At 29.8% G+C, this 21,925-nt stretch overlaps 1 protein-coding gene across 1 annotated transcript in view; it reads right to left on the reverse strand.

Annotated features, from left to right (window-relative positions):
* LOC143228462 (cytoplasmic dynein 2 heavy chain 1-like) overlaps positions 1–21,925 on the reverse strand; it is a 197,919-nt gene that overhangs the window by 154,983 nt on the left and 21,011 nt on the right. The window contains 9 exon segments of the mRNA XM_076459717.1: positions 1,784–1,923; positions 4,236–4,334; positions 5,594–5,821; positions 9,720–9,912; positions 10,477–10,646; positions 14,189–14,336; positions 15,528–15,601; positions 16,270–16,518; positions 16,804–17,036. Of these exon segments, the coding sequence (XP_076315832.1) occupies positions 1,784–1,923; positions 4,236–4,334; positions 5,594–5,821; positions 9,720–9,912; positions 10,477–10,646; positions 14,189–14,336; positions 15,528–15,601; positions 16,270–16,518; positions 16,804–17,036 (1,534 nt within the window).

Here is a 21,925-nt window from a genome sequence, read left to right on the forward strand (position 1 = left end):
GGGATTTGTTGGAATGTATGTAAGGGACAGAGATGGGTGTTGAAGTTGATTCACAAACTATTTTAACCATAGAGGTCATAAGACTTTTCATTTCTTTTGAGAATGATTATTTTGGAGGCACAGAGAGATCCATCTGCACTCCCACTGTAAGAGTGGAAGGAAGTGCAGCAGCATACACCTGAGATGTAGTGGTGGACAGCAACTTTCAAGCATTTGGATAAGTAATGTTATGAATTGTTTTCAAATGCTGCACCTCTTTTTCTTCCAATCATTTAGGGCAAGAACGAAAGTAGGATAAGGGAGAGCCATTGGAATTGACACAATGAGGGTCTGTTTCACACTCGTAGGCTTCATGGTCTTTGCCACCTCGACAAGAACACGTTAAGGAACCACGACATGACGTCTTTGAGTGACTGAATCTCTGACACTGGAAACATTGGAGAGGGTTTGAAATGTATCGCCTTACCCTGCAATTAAGATAACCTGCCTTGATGGTGGCAGGTAGATGTGGTGATGTAAATGTCAGAATGAGGATATTGGTCGGCAGCAAAATTCCATCTTTGCAAGTGGAGATATGCCTCACTGCAGAAACTCCTTGAATGGAGAAACCAGGGAGAATCTCTGACTCTGGGATGTTCTTCAAATCCCTCTCAACAATAAATGATGAATTCAAAGTAGCATGAGGTGTAACCTCAATAGGTATATCCCCAATTGTCTTTCGATACATAAGGAGTTCACTGTGTTGAGATGTGGATGTTTCTACCAATATGTTACCAGATCGAAGCTTCTTTACTGACTTTGGAGTGCCAGCAAGTCCCTCTAGTCCCTTCTGAATAAAAAATGGAGATATTTGCCCTAAAGGTTTTTCTGAAAGAGAATATAGGATGAGAAAATGAGGTATAATTGGTGTTACAGATGTTGAAGATTGCTGCTCAGTCTTCAAGATGTGGTCGTTTACCTATTGACTGTTTTTTCACTATTTTATTTAAACTTTTATTTGGAGGATCCATAGGAAAAAAGGAAATTTTGGTGCCCACTGACCCCACCCACCACAGAGCCCTATGAGGGGATGCACTACAATATCAAGCAAGGACACTGTAGCAACACCAGGGTTTCGTGAGCACTATACCCAAATACAAGCATCAGACACAATGTCCACAACACCTGCTGAGAACTTCCAACACTGGTGCTTGGTTGACCCTAGCCCAAGTGGACCAGCAACTGACCCAAGGAGGGCCACCCCAAAGCTGCCCGTTTCAGGAATTCAAGGTCAAAGTGGTGTGTTAGAGTTGGACCCCTCAACCAAAAGGATCCTCTCATCCCCTCCACAGCTTGCCTTGCACGGCAAACATGTGGGTGGATGTTTAGATCCCAGAGGAGGTAAACTGAAAGAACAGAACCTTCCCTGGAAGGTCTCCTCACTATGTACAGGAATCCACACCAAGGGGAACACTGTACAATCACTGCAGGACACAGTTTATAAAATAATAGTGTGAATGTCACAAGTTAAATCGTAAACAATATTATAAGGTCACAGAAACACTGCAGGACATAGTTTATAAGATAGTAGTATGAGTGTCATAAGTTAAATCGTAAAGAATATTGTAAGATCACTAGAAATATACTGCAGGAAACAGTTTATAAGATAATAGTATAAATATCATAAGTTAAATAAACAACACTGTAAGGTCACTAGAAATATACTATAGAACACAGTTTCATTGTTTTCATATTTTATTCACATAATGAAGACACAAGTAACATAAAATGATGAATGAGTAACCTGTAAACAAGGTCAACTTTTATTTCTGGCAGATGTTCATTTAGGGTTTCAAGACCAAGTTGGTATTGATATTCTAGTGCCTTGTATAACTGACGATCCCAGTGTGCACGCCATGGTCGCATGTATTCTACAGCAAAGCCCTAGAAATGAAAGTCAATGTATGTTATTTACTTTGGTATAAAATACTTTTAATTTTTTAATATTGTTGTGACAAAGAGAACATAAAACAAAATTCCTTTAAATTAGTTTACTACAAAAATTACAGTGAGGTTCTTTATGATATAGTTTTTAAAACAAAAGATAAGGCTGGTAAAAGAAACAAGTCTCATTGTAAAAATCACTAGAAATCCAATGTAATACTATTATACCTAAACTTTGGTCTGATATTTCAAACATCACTAAAGCCTGATACATGAAATATGATAATACGTACAAATCACTAGAAATCATCTCTAATTGTACTATATTGGGACTTGGTTAATTTCAGTTGTAGACCTCCAATTTATGCTTTCCATGGAACATGGAGAAGGAATTGCTCAAGATATCATGAATACACATACCTTGCTTATCAGTGGTAATTAATATGCCCATGATTAGCAAGTGGTAATTAAAATAAACAAGATTAGCAAGTGGTAATTAGCATACACAAGATTAGCAAGTGATAATTAACATACACAAGATTAGCAAGTGACAATTAACATACACAAGATTAGCAAGTGATAATTAACATACACAAGATTAGCAAGTGATAATTAACATACACAAGATTAGCAAGTGATAATTAACATACACAAGATTAGCAAGTGATAATTAACATACACAAGATTAGCAAGTGATAATTAACATACCCAAGATCAGTAAGTGATAATTAACATACACAAGATTAGCAAGTGCTAATTAACATACACAAGATTAGCAAGTGCTAATTAACATACACAAGATCAGTTAGTGCTAATTAACATACACAAGATCAGTTAGTGCTAATTAACATACACAAGATTAGCAAGTGGTAATTAACATACACAAGATCAGTAAGTGATAATTAACATACACAAGATTAGCAAGTGGTAATTAACATAGATCAGTAAGTAATAATTAACATACACAAGATCAGTTAGTGCTAATTAACATACACAAGATCAGTTAGTGCTAATTAACATACACAAGATTAGCAAGTGGTAATTAACATACACAAGATCAGTAAGTGATAATTAACATACACAAGATCAGTAAGTGATAATTAACATACACAAGATCAGTAAGTGATAATTAACATACACAAGATCAGTAAGTAATAATTAACATACACAAGATCAGTAAGTGATAATTAACATACACAAGATCAGTAAGTGATAATTAACATACACAAGATTAACAAGTGATAATTAACATACACAAGATTAGCAAGTGATAATTAACATACACAAGATCAGTAAGTGATAATTAACATACACAAGATTAGCAAGTGGTAATTAACATAGATCAGTATGTAATAATTAACATACACAAGATTAGCAAGTGGTAATTAACATAGATCAGTAAGTAATAATTAACATACACAAGATCAGTAAGTAATAATTAACATACACAAGATCAGTAAGTAATAATTAACATACACAAGATCAGTTAGTGCTAATTAACATACACAAGATTAGCAAGTGGTAATTAATATACACAAGATCAGTAAGTGATAATTAACATACACAAGATCAGTAAGTGATAATTAACATACACAAGATCAGTAAGTGATAATTAACATACACAAGATTAGCAAGTGATAATTAACATACACAAGATTAGCAAGTGATAATTAACATACACAAGATTAGCAAGTGATAATTAACATACACAAGATTAGCAAGTGATAATTAACATACACAAGATTAGCAAGTGATAATTAACATACACAAGATCAGTAAGTGATAATTAACATACACAAGATTAGCAAGTGATAATTAACATACACAAGATTAGCAAGTGCTAATTAACATACACAAGATCAGTAAGTGATAATTAACATACACAAGATTAGCAAGTGGTAATTAACATAGATCAGTAAGTAATAATTAACATACACAAGATTAGCAAGTGGTAATTAACATAGATCAGTAAGTAATAATTAACATACACAAGATCAGTAAGTAATAATTAACATACACAAGATCAGTTAGTGCTAATTAACATACACAAGATCAGTTAGTGCTAATTAACATACACAAGATTAGCAAGTGGTAATTAACATACACAAGATCAGTAAGTGATAATTAACATACACAAGATCAGTAAGTGATAATTAACATACACAAGATCAGTAAGTGATAATTAACATACACAAGATCAGTAAGTAATAATTAACATACACAAGATCAGTAAGTGATAATTAACATACACAAGATCAAAAATGATAATTAATGAATAAAATATAATTTCTTTGGTTCTGTAGAATACCCACCTGCTCCAGAAGTCTAGTCATTATGCTCCTAATATCATTCAGAATATCCTTCCACTTCTGCTGTTGGCGTAACAGGTCAGTATTTATCAAGATCAGTACCTGTTAAGTACTACATTTATCAGTAAGTACTTAAGAGTTGGTGTATTTTTAAAAAGTATATCGTAACTTTTACTGCATGTATTAAGATACACATTTATATGACTGTAGTGCACACAACAGTCTTGTATATTGTAGCTTTTAATAAATGTATTACATAGGATGCACGTATTGATACCATCATAATGCCGAATGCAGCCTTGTATATGGTAACATTTAATACATGTATTGGTCTTCTCATTATAGATGTGTCAAAGAGTGCATGTCAAGACATTTGGACAACTATTTTAAAAATTAATTAAACAATTTTGTTATTGTATGTCAATCAAATTGGTATGAAAATGGACTTTATAATTCAACTTCTAATGTTATATACGTTTTAATTTAATAACTTCAAAGAAAATATTAAAATGCAAAATATCTTTTTTTTGTACATTACAATATATCCTTTTGTCTTATGGGACAGTTTATATTACATTACATCTGCCATACAACTTCTGTAATGGTTAACAAATTAGAAACTCAGACTTCAGACACCAACAAGCTCAAACATAAAACAAAAACTCACACTCTTTTCATTTCCTGCAATATCAATATATTTAGAAAACCTACCAGAGTATCCCCCCTTATATCATCATATGAAAACATCCTGTATGTTCACACCTATTTCCTTTAAGTTCATGCTTATAACCAATAAAAAAACACATTTCATGTTACATAAATCTTAAAGTTTTTTGTAACTGACTTAAAAGGGAAAGCCACAGTTTAACTGGAAATGTTGTACTACGTTGACTCAGTCTTTGCTCTCAACAGAAATGAGATATTGCAATTTAATAATTTTTGGGTTCTCAAAGTTCGTGTTTGAAATCTACAAAAATTAATGTCTTCTGAAGACAAAATGTGAAGACTTTTGAAGCCTCATGACCTACACTTGTGTTTCTACAACAGGTAGTTGTCATCCATTCAACCAAATTTCATAATATTAAAAGTTATGGTACGGAAACTCTCAAGGTTATAAGGCCAATGTTATCCACGAGTGCAGCAGTAAAAGAGTTAACACTGGAACTCTGGTAATTGCTATCTTTATTGGGCCAAATATTAGAAAACTAGAATTTAACATATCAAGAATCTTTCATTTTCTTTATCAAGTATTAATGTCTATATTTATGATGCAAGGTTTGATGTCCAAAAACAGCTTTTTAAAACAATTATATACACCCAAGTGAATGTTGCACCTATGAGAGAGTGAAATAAAAACTTACTTTTTCCAAAACACTGAAATGTTGTTTACGCAACATTCTGTTCTGTCGCGACAGTTGCTCCACAGCTCCTTGTAGAGTACTTATATATGACTTTAAGGCATCAACATCATCCCAGGGTATAGAATTTTTCTCTGTGACAAGGCGGGTAAATGCACGAGCTGCCTCCAACATCATTGGTTGCTGACTGGTAATCATGTGATCAGCAATTGTTTTGTAAAAGTTTACTACCTATAAGTGGGTAACAAAATAGTCTTTATATATTCAAGCAGTTACGATGATCTAATTAAACTCAATTATTATTTTTATCATGGGATTTCACTCTTTGTCATGGAAACTTAGAGAGAAAAGAAACCTTAGTGTTTGATATTGTTTTCATTATGTCAGTTTCTATTTTCTTTTTTGTAAAACCTTGGAATGTTAAACTATTTAGAAGAATGGTTTTCCTTCTATCAGTTAATACTTTTTAATTTATGATTTAAAGCAACTCATAAGGAAAGACATCAGCAGCCTTTCAATTTTTCATACTCGTGATAAAATTTAGTTGCCTTTTGTAGTCAGATTTCTGAAGATGAAAGACACAAGACTTTTGAAACATCACTTGTGTTTCTACAACATATAGTTACCACACATTCAACTAAATTTTATCATGAATACTGTCTAACAGACAATACGACATCTTATTTATAACAAACTAGTTATTATAGTCTAACAGATAATACGACATCTTATTTATAACAAACTAGTTACTATAGTCTAACAGACAATACGACATCTTATTTATAACAAACTAGTTACTATAGTCTAACAGACAATACGACATCTTATTTATAACAAACTAGTTACTATAGTCTAACAGACAATACGACATCTTATTTATAACAAACTAGTTACTATAGTCTAACAGACAATACAACATTTTATTTATAACAAACTAGTTACTACTGTCTAACAGACAATACGACATCTTATTTATAACAAACTAGTTACTACTGTCTAACAGACAATACGACATCTTATTTATAACAAACTAGTTACTATAGTCTAACAGACAATACAACATTTTATTTATAACAAACTAGTTACTACTGTCTAACAGACAATACGACATCTTATTTATAACAAACTAGTTACTACTGTCTAACAGACAATACGACATCTTATTTATAACAAACTAGTTACTATAGTCTAACAGACAATAGAACATCTTATTTATAACAAACTAGTTACTACTGTCTAACAGACAATACGACATCTTATTTATAACAAACTAGTTACTACTGTCTAACAGACAATACGACATCTTATTTATAACAAACTAGTTACTATAGTCTAACAGACAATAGAACATCTTATTTATAACAAACTAGTTACTATAGTCTAACAGACAATACGACATCTTATTTATAACAAACTAGTTACTATAGTATAACAGACAATACGACATTTTATTTATAACAAACTAGTTACTATAGTCTAACAGACAATACGACATCTTATTTATAACAAACTAGTTACTATAGTCTAACAGACAATACGACATCTTATTTATAACAAACTAGTTACTATAGTCTAACAGACAATAGAACATCTTATTTATAACAAACTAGTTACTATAGTCTAACAGACAATACGACATCTTATTTATAACAAACTAGTTACTATAGTCTAACAGACAATACGACATCTTATTTATAACAAACTAGTTACTATAGTATAACAGACAATACGACATTTTATTTATAACAAACTAGTTACTATAGTCTAACAGACAATACGACATCTTATTTATAACAAACTAGTTACTATAGTCTAACAGACAATACGACATCTTATTTATAACAAACTAGTTACCATAGTATAACAGACAATACGACATTTTATTTATAACAAACTAGTTACTATAGTCTAACAGACAATACAACATTTTATTTATAACAAACTAGTTACTATAGTCTAACAGACAATACAACATTTTATTTATAACAAACTAGTTACTATAGTCTAACAGACAATACAACATTTTATTTATAACAAACTAGTTACTATAGTCTAACAGACAATAGAACATCTTATTTATAACAAACTAGTTACTATAGTCTAACAGACAATACAACATCTTATTTATAACAAACTAGTTACTATAGTCTAACAGACAATACAACATTTTATTTATAACAAACTAGTTACTATAGTCTAACAGACAATACAACATTTTATTTATAACAAACTAGTTACTATAGTCTAACAGACAATACAACATTTTATTTATAACAAACTAGTTACTATAGTCTAACAGACAATACAACATTTTATTTATAACAAACTAGTTACTATGTCTAACAGACAATACGACATTTTATTTATAACAAACTAGTTACTATAGTCTAACAGACAATACAACATTTTATTTATAACAAACTAGTTACTATAGTCTAACAGACAATACAACATTTTATTTATAACAAACTAGTTACTACTGTCTAACAGACAATACGACATTTTATTTATAACAAACTAGTTACTATAGTCTAACAGATAATACAACATTTTATTTATAACAAACTAGTTACTATAGTCTAACAGACAATACAACATTTTATTTATAACAAACTAGTTACTATAGTCTAACAGACAATACAACATTTTATTTATAACAAACTAGTTACTACTGTCTAACAGACAATACGACATTTTATTTATAACAAACTAGTTACTACTGTCTAACAGACAATACGACATTTTATTTATAACAAACTAGTTACTATAGTCTAACAGACAATACGACATTTTATTTATAACAAACTAGTTACTATAGTCTAACAGACAATACAACATTTTATTTATAACAAACTAGTTACTACTGTCTAACAGACAATACGACATTTTATTTATAACAAACTAGTTACTATAGTCTAACAGACAATACGACATCTTATTTATAACAAACTAGTTACTATAGTCTAACAGACAATACAACATCTTATTTATAACAAACTAGTTACTATAGTCTAACAGACAATACGACATCTTATTTATAACAAACTAGTTACCATAGTCTAACAGACAATACGACATCTTATTTATAACAAACTAGTTACTATAGTCTAACAGACAATACGACATCTTATTTATAACAAACTAGTTACTATAGTCTAACAGACAATACGACATCTTATTTATAACAAACTAGTTACTATAGTCTAACAGACAATACAACATCTTATTTATAACAAACTAGTTACTATAGTCTAACAGACAATACAACATTTTATTTATAACAAACTAGTTACTACTGTCTAACAGACAATACAACATCTTATTTATAACAAACTAGTTACTATAGTCTAACAGACAATACGACATCTTATTTATAACAAACTAGTTACTATAGTCTAACAGACAATACATCTTATTTATAACAAAGTAGTTACTACTGTCTAACAGACAATACGACATCTTATTTATAACAAAGTAGTTACTATAGTCTAACAGACAATACGACATCTTATTTATAACAAACTAGTTACTATAGTCTAACAGACAATACAACATTTTATTTATAACAAACTAGTTACTACTGTCTAACAGACAATACAACATCTTATTTATAACAAACTAGTTACTATAGTCTAACAGACAATACAACATCTTATTTATAACAAACTAGTTACTATAGTCTAACAGACAATACAACATTTTATTTATAACAAACTAGTTACTACTGTCTAACAGACAATACAACATCTTATTTATAACAAACTAGTTACTATAGTCTAACAGACAATACAACATCTTATTTATAACAAACTAGTTACTATAGTCTAACAGACAATACAACATTTTATTTATAACAAACTAGTTACTATAGTCTAACAGACAATACAACATTTTATTTATAACAAACTAGTTACTACTGTCTAACAGACAATACGACATCTTATTTATAACAAACTAGTTACTATTGTCTAACAGACAATACGACATCTTATTTATAACAAACTAGTTACTATAGTCTAACAGACAATACAACATCTTATTTATAACAAACTAGTTACTATAGTCTAACAGATAATACGACATCTTATTTATAACAAACTAGTTACTATAGCTCAAAGATAATAATTACTTGTTGTAATTCTTTTGCTTGGCGATAATATTTTTTAGATTTTTCATCCAACTCCTGAATTTTGTTTGGTATGTTATAACCAAGAACCCTCAACTGTCTTACTTCTCGTATTAAAGATACCAAACGAGGACTGTAATTCACTCGAGGTTGACCATTGTTGTCAAGTGATAGCACAGGCTGATCAGTCTCTAGACTAGAACAAAATCAATATTTTACAAAAATAACTATAAGACATCATTCCTACCAATGTTAAGTATAGAAGTAAACAATATATATTATAAAAAGGAAAGAACTTTATATACATAACAATTGAAGGACACAGTCACAACATATATTACAGTCAAAACACATTACATACAAAACACATATTAGTCAAAACATATATTACATACAAAACATATATTACATAGAAAATCCAAAGATGATGCTGAAATAATTTAGTTTTTTAAAGGACAAAACCTTTTATCTTCAAACATATCTACGAATTTATTAATGAATATTATTAAAATTAAATAATTTAATATACTCTAGAAATTATTGTCAAAAAGTTACTTACTGATTAATTTAATTAATAATATCTCTTTTCAAAGTTTACTTCTGTTAAATTTAATTACTCGTAACATCTAACATCAAACCAGTCATTACAATCAGTATGATGAAACTCAAATATATAAACACACATACATATATGAGTCCAAAACTCAGCTTCCAAAACAAAATACTGTGATGACAATTCAATGTAGATAAAATATGCTACCCTAAGGATCTTTCTTTGATTCCTGACTGGATTTCTCTACACCAGTTGTCAAATTGGTCCTTGTGGTAATCCTGAAACTCATCCAGTGCCACCTGAACTTCTGATGTTAACCCTTGGCTACCAGACACATCACCAAGCAACATATGGCATATCCTTCCGACTTCTTTCACCTTTAATGGAAATATTTCAAACCATACTTGTTATGCATGTGTAAAGGCAAAGGCAAGAGCTGAAAACATTGATGTTTCAAAATACAATAAACACATGCAGGACTTAATATCCTATAGAAGAAAACCATATACTAAAACGTATTTAAGAAATATAAACAGTAAACACACATGCACTTGTATGCTCAAACATACACATTCACATGTAGTAAACAACTGTACAAAAATGTGTGTGAAAATAACCAAAGAACTTTTAAGCCTTATCAAAATAACCAAAGAACTTTTAAGCCTTATCAACTACAAAAATAGAAATAATGCTTTTAATTGAGGGGATTTTTGCCAATTTATTCTGCTGTAGTTGTTAAGCTAATGAAAGTTTCTTCACATTAAGTAATACGTAAGCACCTATTTTTACATATATATATATCTTTGTGTTTTGGTTGTTATCAATACAATAAAAATAACATTAAACATCATGTTGGTTTAACATCCAAAGATCTTTTAAGATATATTTGAAACAACTTCCACACTAACATACCCAAATACATTCTTTTTCAATACATATTTACAAAACAATCTGCAGTGTTCTCTTTCTCATCATAACTGAACTTAAAGTTGGGGGTTTACTTAACCAAAGTATAAAAACATAACAACAATAATGTTTGAGAACAAAAGACAAACTTATGCACATGGCACTTTTAGTTTGTCTTTTAAGAACCTATACTTATACAAGGTTTAGACAACATCTTATGCAACTAATGTATTTTTCCAATTATTCTGTGAATAAGTTGTTTACGATAATAAAAATAAATGTCAAAGTCAGTCTGTTACTCGATTCACAACTTCTCACTCAGTTATACTGGTTTTGTAAAAATTTACATCACAACAGTAACCTGAAACAGGACAAATAAGAATTACACTAGGCTTCCATTATGATGGTTTACAAGATGTAACTATAAGGTATAATGCACTGTACTTAACCCTTCCATAACCCAGATGGGCTGAAGTAGTGTTAAAAATAAAAATAGAGATCCAGCTATTGAAATTTAATAAAAATTCAAGTCTAAACATCTTCTTCTCTTTCTTAAAAAACAAAAGGTATACAATCCTTATAAACAAACAAAACACACATTTGCATGTTAATATCCACCTCACTATAAACAAACAATTATTTTATGGTAACTTCACAATATCAACATGTTAATATCCACATTCAAGCGTATCTCCTAACTGTAAACAAATAATAATTTTATGGTAACTACACAACATCACTATGTTAATATCCACCTTCCAGTGTATCACCTCACTGTAAACAATTATTTTATGGTGACTACACAACATCAACACGTTAATATCCACCTTCCCGTGTATCACCTCACTGTAAACAAATAATAATTTTATATACGTAAAAACGGCTGGTTTGGGTTGAGAAAATTCTATGTAGAGGAGCGAACAACATTTCGAACTTCTTCGGTCATCGTCAGGTTCACAAAGAAAGAAAGAGGTAACTGACCGGAAGCTGACCACATGTTTGAAGGGAGTTGTGTAATTGAGTGTAGGAATGTAGAGGGGCGTGCTTAGATGTTTGATTATATATTAATATAGGTATAAAGGTGTTCCTTTGTATTGGTTTATTTTGGGCTTGAGTTGTTGTATAAGTAAGGCTTCTTTAATTTTGCGTTTGTTTATGTTTGTTTCTTTATTTAGTATTTGGTGTTTTCTATGGTTATGTTGTGTTTATTTGATTTGCAGCATTTGAAAACATGTAAAGGTGACTTTTTGTGTTCTTTGAATCTGGTTTCCATTTTTCTACTTGTTTCTCTAATATAGAAGTCGTGGCAGTTATCACATTGTATTTTATAAATAATGTTGGTGTGGTGTTTGTCAGTGTAGTTTTTACATAGTATAGACCTCAGTTATGTGCTCTGGTTTTTGGATAAATTTGGTATTAACTGGAATGTCATATTTTGTTACTAGTTTTTGCCAAATGTTGGTTATTTGTCTGCTGATGTCGGGAATATATGGTATGCAGCAGTATATGGTTTCATGATTTTTTGATTCGTGAGATATATTTACTTTTGTTGGTTGATTTTGCTTTCTGTCTAGGTGTGTGCGTATAATGCTTTCTACGGTTTATGGAGGAAACTTAATGATGTTGATGAAGTATTGTTTTATTTTGTCTAATTCATCGTTAATTTTATCTGGTGAGCATAGTTTTATGGCTGTGTTATTTGGTTTCTTAGTATGTTGAGTTTTTATTTCGTTTCATGTGTTGAGTTCCAAGGAATGTATAGTCCAGTATGGGTGATTTTTCGGTGGATTTCTGTTTTAAATTGTGTATCGGTTCTTGTAATTTTGAGGTTAAGAAATGGTACTTGATTGCAATTACATATATATTTTTCTCTACAAGTGGGTTTTCTCGTCATCACTGATCACCAAGTAATAATTTTACGGTAACTACACTACATCAGAATGTTAGTATGAAATACTAAACTACCAGTGTATCACCATACTGTAAAAAAATAATATGAACACCACCGATATAGTGTACAACCTTACTCTCTAAATAGGACTTTGTAATAACTAGAAAATACCTGTTTAGTATATCTATCACTTGAAGGTAGAGTTTCTGGTTTTAGAACTGTATCTTATTATTTATACAATGATATGTGATATTACTATTATCAAACTGTTTAATAATAACTAGATACATTCTACATGTGTAATAACACATGATCTGTTTATGAATAAGTAAACTCACATCAGAATTCAGTTAACTCTCCCAACATGAACTCAGTCTATATGACAGACTGTGTGACTTTTTTGTCTTCATTTAGTCTTTATAGATTTAATACTTCCAAGATAGTGTTCATATCACCACAACATTCAGCATTATTTCACTTAATATTACAAGTCTCTAACATGTAGTGATGTATTTTTAATAAACTAATAAGATCTGTTTTGAAGATACTGAGCATTTGTTTTGAATAATTCTTATGCAAAGTAATTTTCATGTTAAAATTAAAAATACTTTTCCTTATCTCAAATTCCTTTGTGTAGTCCCTAAGACCTCCTAAATATATTTCAAACTTTTTTCAGCAAAAGTTCTACAAGGTAAGTTTTTATCCTATTCTTACATACTACTATAATATGGATTATTAGCTAAGATTTTATCCTATTCTAATTAGTGTAATATAAACAGAAGGTAGTTTAATAAACCTTTTATTATAAGACACTGAAGCTTCATGTCATGTGCAGCAAAGGATACCAAGGGTGATAGGGTTAAAATAAAACTTATGAAAGAAACATTGTACACCCAATGATTAGGAATCATAGATAAATACCTGAAGTCAGAAATATCTTCCAGTATTAAACATATCAAACTTGAGACAAGGACAAAGTCAATTAGTCTGAGCATCATATATAAAAATTTAAAAAGTCCTAAGTTGTACATAAACAAAGACCTAAAGAGTTTTCAAATATTACTGAACATTTATGAAAACATTTTGATGAATATAATTGTTTGATAAAAATAAAAAGCACACCTTAGCTTCCAACTGTCGAACCCACAGAATATTACTAATAATCTCTGGCATATTGGCCAGCCTCAGTGGGTTTCCTTCTCCCGTATACACAGAAAATTCTTTTCTCACAGTTTTAACATATTCTGAAAGTTGACCAAGAAGAATTTCCCTAATACAACATAAAGAAACATTGATAACAAACTCAATAACTTAATGAAGTAACACACAAAGTGTATTAAGTATGTTAAATACCAGCAATAAAAGACAATGGAATTCACAGCATCCTACACAGCAATACAAAAAAACATTTGATATACATTAGAAAACTTACCACAACAAAGAATCAATACTAGAAGAAAAACACAATGAATCTCAGTATTCATTATAAAATAACAAAACCTGATCTGTCCACAAATACATAATTAATGGTTTATATTACTATGATTGAAAATGTTCTGAATTAAATGGTATTTAATTGGTCTAAATTACACCACTCTGGAACTCAGTATTTGCCACAACCACAGTATGTTTAAAGTTCTTCTAATCTCAATAACATAATAACATATTCACTTATTAAGCAAATACAGTATCTCAAGCCCATGAAGTCATGGATAAATTGAAAGAATTTCTCTTGGAGAAGGGATAACAAAGAGACTTCAAGTTTGTTTGGTTCCATTTCTGCTTCCAAAAATTTTTCACAGTTGAGTTAATAACATACTTCATTCATTTGTTTCTATAGTAAATTAGCAAATACTTGGTTAAAGTAAGAATGCAAACAGTTTTATGCATAATTAATAACTTCAATCATCATTAGGAACATTTACAATTCCAGTTGAGAGTTCATTGTACACAAAAGAAAATTGTTATATATAAGAATAACAGCTGGATGTATCGGTCAGCTAATTCAAGTCTGTAATCACCTTAATATGAACTGTGTATTGTTACACAAAAATTACAGCTGGATGTACTGGTCAGTTACCTTTAAGGGTCAGTTCATTTCATGCACTTATACATAATTATCTTTCAGGGTTGAGCTCATTTTCATGTACTTAGAGATAGTTACCTTTCAGGGGCCAGCTCATTTCATGTACTTCAACATAATTACCTTTCAGGGTTGAGCTCATTTTCATGTACTTAGAGATAGTTACCTTTCAGGGGCCAGCTCATTTCATGTACTTCAACATAATTACCTTTCAGGGTTGAGCTCATTTTCATGTACTTAGAGATAGTTACCTTTCAGGGGCCAGCTCATTTCATGTACTTCAACATAATTACCTTTCAGGGGTGAGCTCATTTACATGTACTTAGAGATAGTTACCTTTCAGGGGCCAGCTTATTTCATGTACTTAGACATAATTACCTTTCAGGGGTGAGCTCATTTCTTATACTGGAACGTTTCACAAGCTCTTCATATCTTTTGAATTCCTGCATAAGCTGAAATACACAAAATGTATGTTTTGTTCTCATGCCTTATGTAAGTTACCAACATCAGAAATCTTATAAACCACTAAAAATAGTCTTTCTATAAATAAACTGCCTATGATATATTAACAACAGTATAAGCTTTACATAAAGTAATTCACCAAATGTTATTAATCTCTTGATTTACAAACAAGTAGCAGAAGTCTTTTTTACATTTTACTATTTTTCCTGTATACAAAATGAACGGTTAAGCATATCAAAGCTACAATTACTACTCATAGACTTCTATTGCATGTGTAAGTACACCAATATTACACCTGTTACATGTAGCCTTCTATTGCATGTGTAAATACACCAATATTACATCTGTTACATGTAGCCTTCTATTGCATGTGTAAGTACACCAATATTACACCTGTTACATGTAGCCTTCTATTGCATGTGTAAGTACACCAATATTACATCTGTTACATGTAGCCTTCTATTGCATGTGTAATCATTGTAATTGTTAGATCCAAGTTTATAATGTGAATGTAATTACATCATTAATGCAATTCTTCCATATTATTGGAGCACATGTAAATAAATAGCTACTACAACAATTGGTTCCAGACATATTGTACACATAATTAAATCACTGCTACAACTGTTCCTTATAGACCAAAGATAATTTTAACAACCTGAAGTGCATTGTTCTGTATGGTCTGAAGATGAGACCTAAGTTTTTCAGCAACTCTGTGTTCAGCTGTTCCCAGTTCTCGTTCATGCTGTGCAACAGCCGTCTTCCAAAGAATGTCAGTGTATGGATTGTATTGAAGGGGGTTAACCTGCTGAAAACCTTTGAAGGCATTTTCCATATTCAACTCTTGTTGCTCGTCAATGCTTAGAAGCTTTGACAGCTGACTGTGAACCTTTCTCAGGGTCAGAATCTGAAAAATGTTAAATATCCGTGTCAGAAAAACAACAACACTTTTTTATAATCACATAAAATATATGCAAAGGTCAAAGTAAAAAACATTTCAAAATATTTCAGATTTAGTCTTAAGATTTCAACAAGTGTACTGTAGATTGACAACATCCACCACTTGTACGTTAAAAAAAAACTATCTACACACAACACTTATTTATGTATAGTTTTCAAACATGTCACACGTTGTAAATCCATAAAAATACAGTATGTTATTATATAAAGTCCACATGAACTGTTTACCAACCTCTTGCAATCTTTCTCCAAACCTCACAAGGTAGGTGGGAATAAAAGGTCCCCCATTCCATGGATGAGGAGAAAAATTAGGCCAGAAAAGAGTGGTGAGTTTTTGACATATATCCTGCCAGGTATCACAGATGTCAATACCAGACTGAATGTGCTCTACAACTTCTACAAATGGCTGTGTCCAAAGATCTAACTTACTCAGTTGTTTCTGGATATAAAGACTAAGTGAATTCCCTTTCAGAACAAAAAATATAAAGATTAGCAAAAATTAATATTGTCATCTATAACACCAGTATGGAAATATTTCACATCAACACAGACACTTTATAACACCAACACAGTAATCATTAACACCAATACAAACATCTATAACACCAACATGATAATCATTAACACTACTACAAACATCTATAACACCAACATAGTAATCATTAACACTACTATAAACGTCTATAACACCAACATGGTAATCATTAACACCAATACAAACATCTATAACACCAACATGGTAATCATTAACACCAATACAAACATCTATAACACCAACACGGTAATTATTAACACCAATACAAACATCTATAACACCAACACTGTAATCATTAACACCAATACAAACATCTATAACACCAACACGGTAATCACTAACACTAATACTAACTCATATTATCTATATATTCACCATTAACACCAATATAGACATCTGTGACACTAACACAAACATCCTGGTTCATACTAGTTTCAAAAGAAATGGAACAAAAAAAAAACTAAAATTAATGTGAAAAGTTAAGTTTGAAATAATTTAATGAGTTATTGAAATTAAAGCTTATACATGAAAACAGTGGAACAAACCAACCCAAAGATTTAAACTTCATCAGTACACATTAAAATACCCACCTTTCAGTACACCTGGGGTCCATATGGACTCTGTATATATTTAATGATATATATCTGTAATTTAGATATTTAAAATACTGGCTTTTCATAGTATTGTGCAGATAAACTGTAAGAAAGACTGAGCTCTACAAGTACATCATATGTGATTTATTATTACAAAATATGAAACTCACTTATATCCATTTTCTCTTATTTAGACAAAACATTGTCATCATTGACATATATCTCAATAACATACAGCCACTTCTCCCCTAACTGACATCTCATGATTAAAACTAATAAAATACTGAATGAAGAAACAGAGTTCTCAAGTTCGTAACAAAAAACACCAAATTGTACGAAAACGTGCTTGGGTTCCGAAAAGACCCAAGGTGGTTGAACTTTGTTTCAGAGCTAAACTAATGACAAATTTTGGACACCAAGTAAGCAAACCTTATTCTGAGTGAACATGAAGTGTTTCCCTTATCTTTTACCAGTCATTTTACAAACAGTCATCACACCGTACACTGGGTGTGGAGTGATCAGCACAGACATGGTCTCCACATGCTGTACAGGTTTGACAGACTTTTCTGTCCATGATTCTTGGACAAAGATAACATCATTTTTTTGTTTCCGGAACACCTTGACCTGCATGCTGTCTTGTGTGAAGCAACCCTGGATCTACAAAGGCAGATAAAATGCCCTTCTGCATTGCACAGAGATTCTGGAGATGTCTCTAAAGTAGGTTGTGAACATTACTTCACTTCAGGAGACATATAAATACATAATCACTGTTTATCACAATGGATAGCCTCTATGGACTCACTGTGTCTTCACCAGAGTTACAAATCTGTATATTACTTTGGGTCCTCATGGACCCCATGAAACATTTTATTCACAAAAAGTATTCAATTGTAAAATATTGAAAGTTTAACTAATGTTGTGTCAGAGAATGATAAAGTGACAATATGGACCCAAGGTGTACTGATGAGGGTTAACTTTTACTGAATAAGAACAATTTGAAATAAAAACCCACTTCACTATCATGAGTATTCAAGTGTATGGCTTATGAAAGTTACTTTCCAAATATGTCTTTATAAGTGGTTAAAAAAACTGTCATGTACATTTGTAAATATGAGATATGAAATGTTTGAGTCCACATTACATAAAAAATAACCATAAAGACCAGTAGAGATCTAGAAAGTATATGTGATCCATTTCAATATCAACAATAAAATACAGCCTGCTTCAGTTTATCATACACTAAAGTCAGTGAAACAACATTTGAAAGAAATTATCAAATGAAAAGCCATAAGCCACTGTAACAATTAAGAAAAGGTTAATCTAGGTCTTTATTTTTATATAACTGTAACAATTGAGAAAAGGTTAATCTAGGTCTTTATTTTTATATAACTGTAACAATTGAGAAAAGGTTAATCTAGGTCTTTATTTTTATATAACTGTAACAATTGAGAAAAGGTTAATCTAGGTCTTTATTTTTATATAACTGTAACAATTAAGAAAAGGTTAATCTAGGTCTTTATTTTTATATAACTGTAACAATTGAGAAAAGGTTAATCTAGGTCTATTTTTATATAACTGTAACAATTAAGAAAAGGTTAATCTTGGTCTATTTTTATATAACTGTAACAATTGAGAAAAGGTTAATCTAGGTCTTTATTTTTATATAACTGTAACAATTAAGAAAAGGTTAATCTAGATCTTTATTTTTATATAACTGTAACAATTGAGAAATGGTTAATCTAGGTCTTTATTTTTATATAACTGTAACAATTAAGAAAAGGTTAATCTAGGTCTTTATTTTTATATAACTGTAACAATTGAGAAATGGTTAATCTAGATCTTTATTTTTATATAACTGTAACAATTGAGAAAAGGTTAATCTAGGTCTTTATTTTTATATAACTGTAACAATTAAGAAAAGGTTAATCTAAGTCTTTATTTTTATATAACTGTAACAATTAAGAAAAGGTTAATCTAGGTCTTTATTTTTATATAACTGTAACAATTAAGAAAAGGTTAATCTAGGTCTTTATTTTTATATAACTGTAACAATTGAGAAAAGGTTAATCTAGGTCTTTATTTTTATATAACTGTAACAATTAAGAAAAGGTTAATCTAGATCTTTATTTTTATATAACTGTAACAATTGAGAAATGGTTAATCTAGGTCTTTATTTTTATATAACTGTAACAATTAAGAAAAGGTTAATCTAGGTCTTTATTTTTATATAACTGTAACAATTAAGAAAAGGTTAATCTAGGTCTTTATTTTTATATAACTGTAACAATTGAGAAAAGGGTAATCTAGGTCTTTATTTTTATATAACTGTAACAATTGAGAAAAGGTTAATCTAGGTCTTTATTTTTATATAACTGTAACAATTAAGAAAAGGTTAATCTAGGTCTTTATTTTTATATAACTGTAACAATTGAGAAAAGGTTAATCTAGGTCTATTTTTATATAACTGTAACAATTAAGAAAAGGTTAATCTTGGTCTATTTTTATATAACTGTAACAATTGAGAAAAGGTTAATCTAAGTCTTTATTTTTATATAACTGTAACAATTAAGAAAAGGTTAATCTAGGTCTTTATTTTTATATAACTGTAACAATTAAGAAAAGGTTAATCTAGATCTTTATTTTTATATAACTGTAACAATTGAGAAATGGTTAATCTAGGTCTTTATTTTTATATAACTGTAACAATTAAGAAAAGGTTAATCTAGGTCTTTATTTTTATATAACTGTAACAATTGAGAAAAGGTTAATCTAGGTCTTTATTTTTACATAACTGTAACAATTGAGAAAAGGTTAATCTAGGTCTTTATTTTTATATAACTGTAACAATTAAGAAAAGGTTAATCTAGGTCTTTATTTTTATATAACTGTAACAATTGAGAAAAGGTTAACCTAGGTCTTTATTTTTATATAACTGTAACAATTAAGAAAAGGTTAATCTAGGTCTTTATTTTTATATAACTGTAACAATTGAGAAAAGGTTAATCTAAGTCTTTATTTTTATATAACTGTAACAATTAAGAAAAGGTTAATCTAGGTCTTTATTTTTATATAACTGTAACAATTAAGAAAAGGTTAATCTAGATCTTTATTTTTATATAACTGTAACAATTGAGAAATGGTTAATCTAGGTCTTTATTTTTATATAACTGTAACAATTAAGAAAAGGTTAATCTAGGTCTTTATTTTTATATAACTGTAACAATTGAGAAAAGGTTAATCTAGGTCTTTATTTTTACATAACTGTAACAATTGAGAAAAGGTTAATCTAGGTCTTTATTTTTATATAACTGTAACAATTAAGAAAAGGTTAATCTAGGTCTTTATTTTTATATAACTGTAACAATTGAGAAAAGGTTAATCTAGGTCTTTATTTTTATATAACTGTAACAATTAAGAAAAGGTTAATCTAGGTCTTTATTTTTATATAACTGTAACAATTGAGAAAAGGTTAATCTAGGTCTTTATTTTTATATAACTGTAACAATTAAGAAAAGGTTAATCTAGGTCTTTATTTTTATATAACTGTAACAATTAAGAAAAGGTTAATCTAGGTCTTTATTTTTATATAACTGTAACAATTAAGAAAAGGTTAATCTAGGTCTTTATTTTTTATATAACTGTAACAATTAAGAAAAGGTTAATCTAGGTCTTTATTTTTATATAACTGTAACAATTAAGAAAAGGTTAATCTTGGTCTTTATTTTTATATAACTGTAACAATTAAGAAAAGGTTAATCTAGGTCTTTATTTTTATATAACTGTAACAATTAAGAAAAGGTTAATCTAGGTCTTTATTTTTATATAACTGTAACAATTAAGAAAAGGTTAATCTAGGTCTTTATTTTTATATAACTGTAACAATTAAGAAAAGGTTAATCTTGGTCTTTATTTTTATATAACTGTAACAACTGGGAAAAAGGAAAACAAATTTTGATAGAATCACAAACATTGTACATGAAAAAATTTACATTCACAAAACATTACATTTCTTCAGTGAACTGCATCAAAAAAGTTCAAACAACTTCTATGTTAAAGAGTCTAACACTTATAAAAACATGTATCAATGTTACAGGGCATGACACACATAGAACAAACAATAATCTCAGAGGACCTGACATGTACAGAACACAAACTAATCTTACAAGACCTAACACATACAGAACAAAAACTAATCTTACAGGACATAACACATACAGAACACAAGC

This window comes from Tachypleus tridentatus, chromosome 10, assembly GCF_004210375.1.
Source record: "Tachypleus tridentatus isolate NWPU-2018 chromosome 10, ASM421037v1, whole genome shotgun sequence".
NCBI classification, from domain to species: Eukaryota; Metazoa; Arthropoda; class Merostomata; order Xiphosura; family Limulidae; genus Tachypleus; species Tachypleus tridentatus.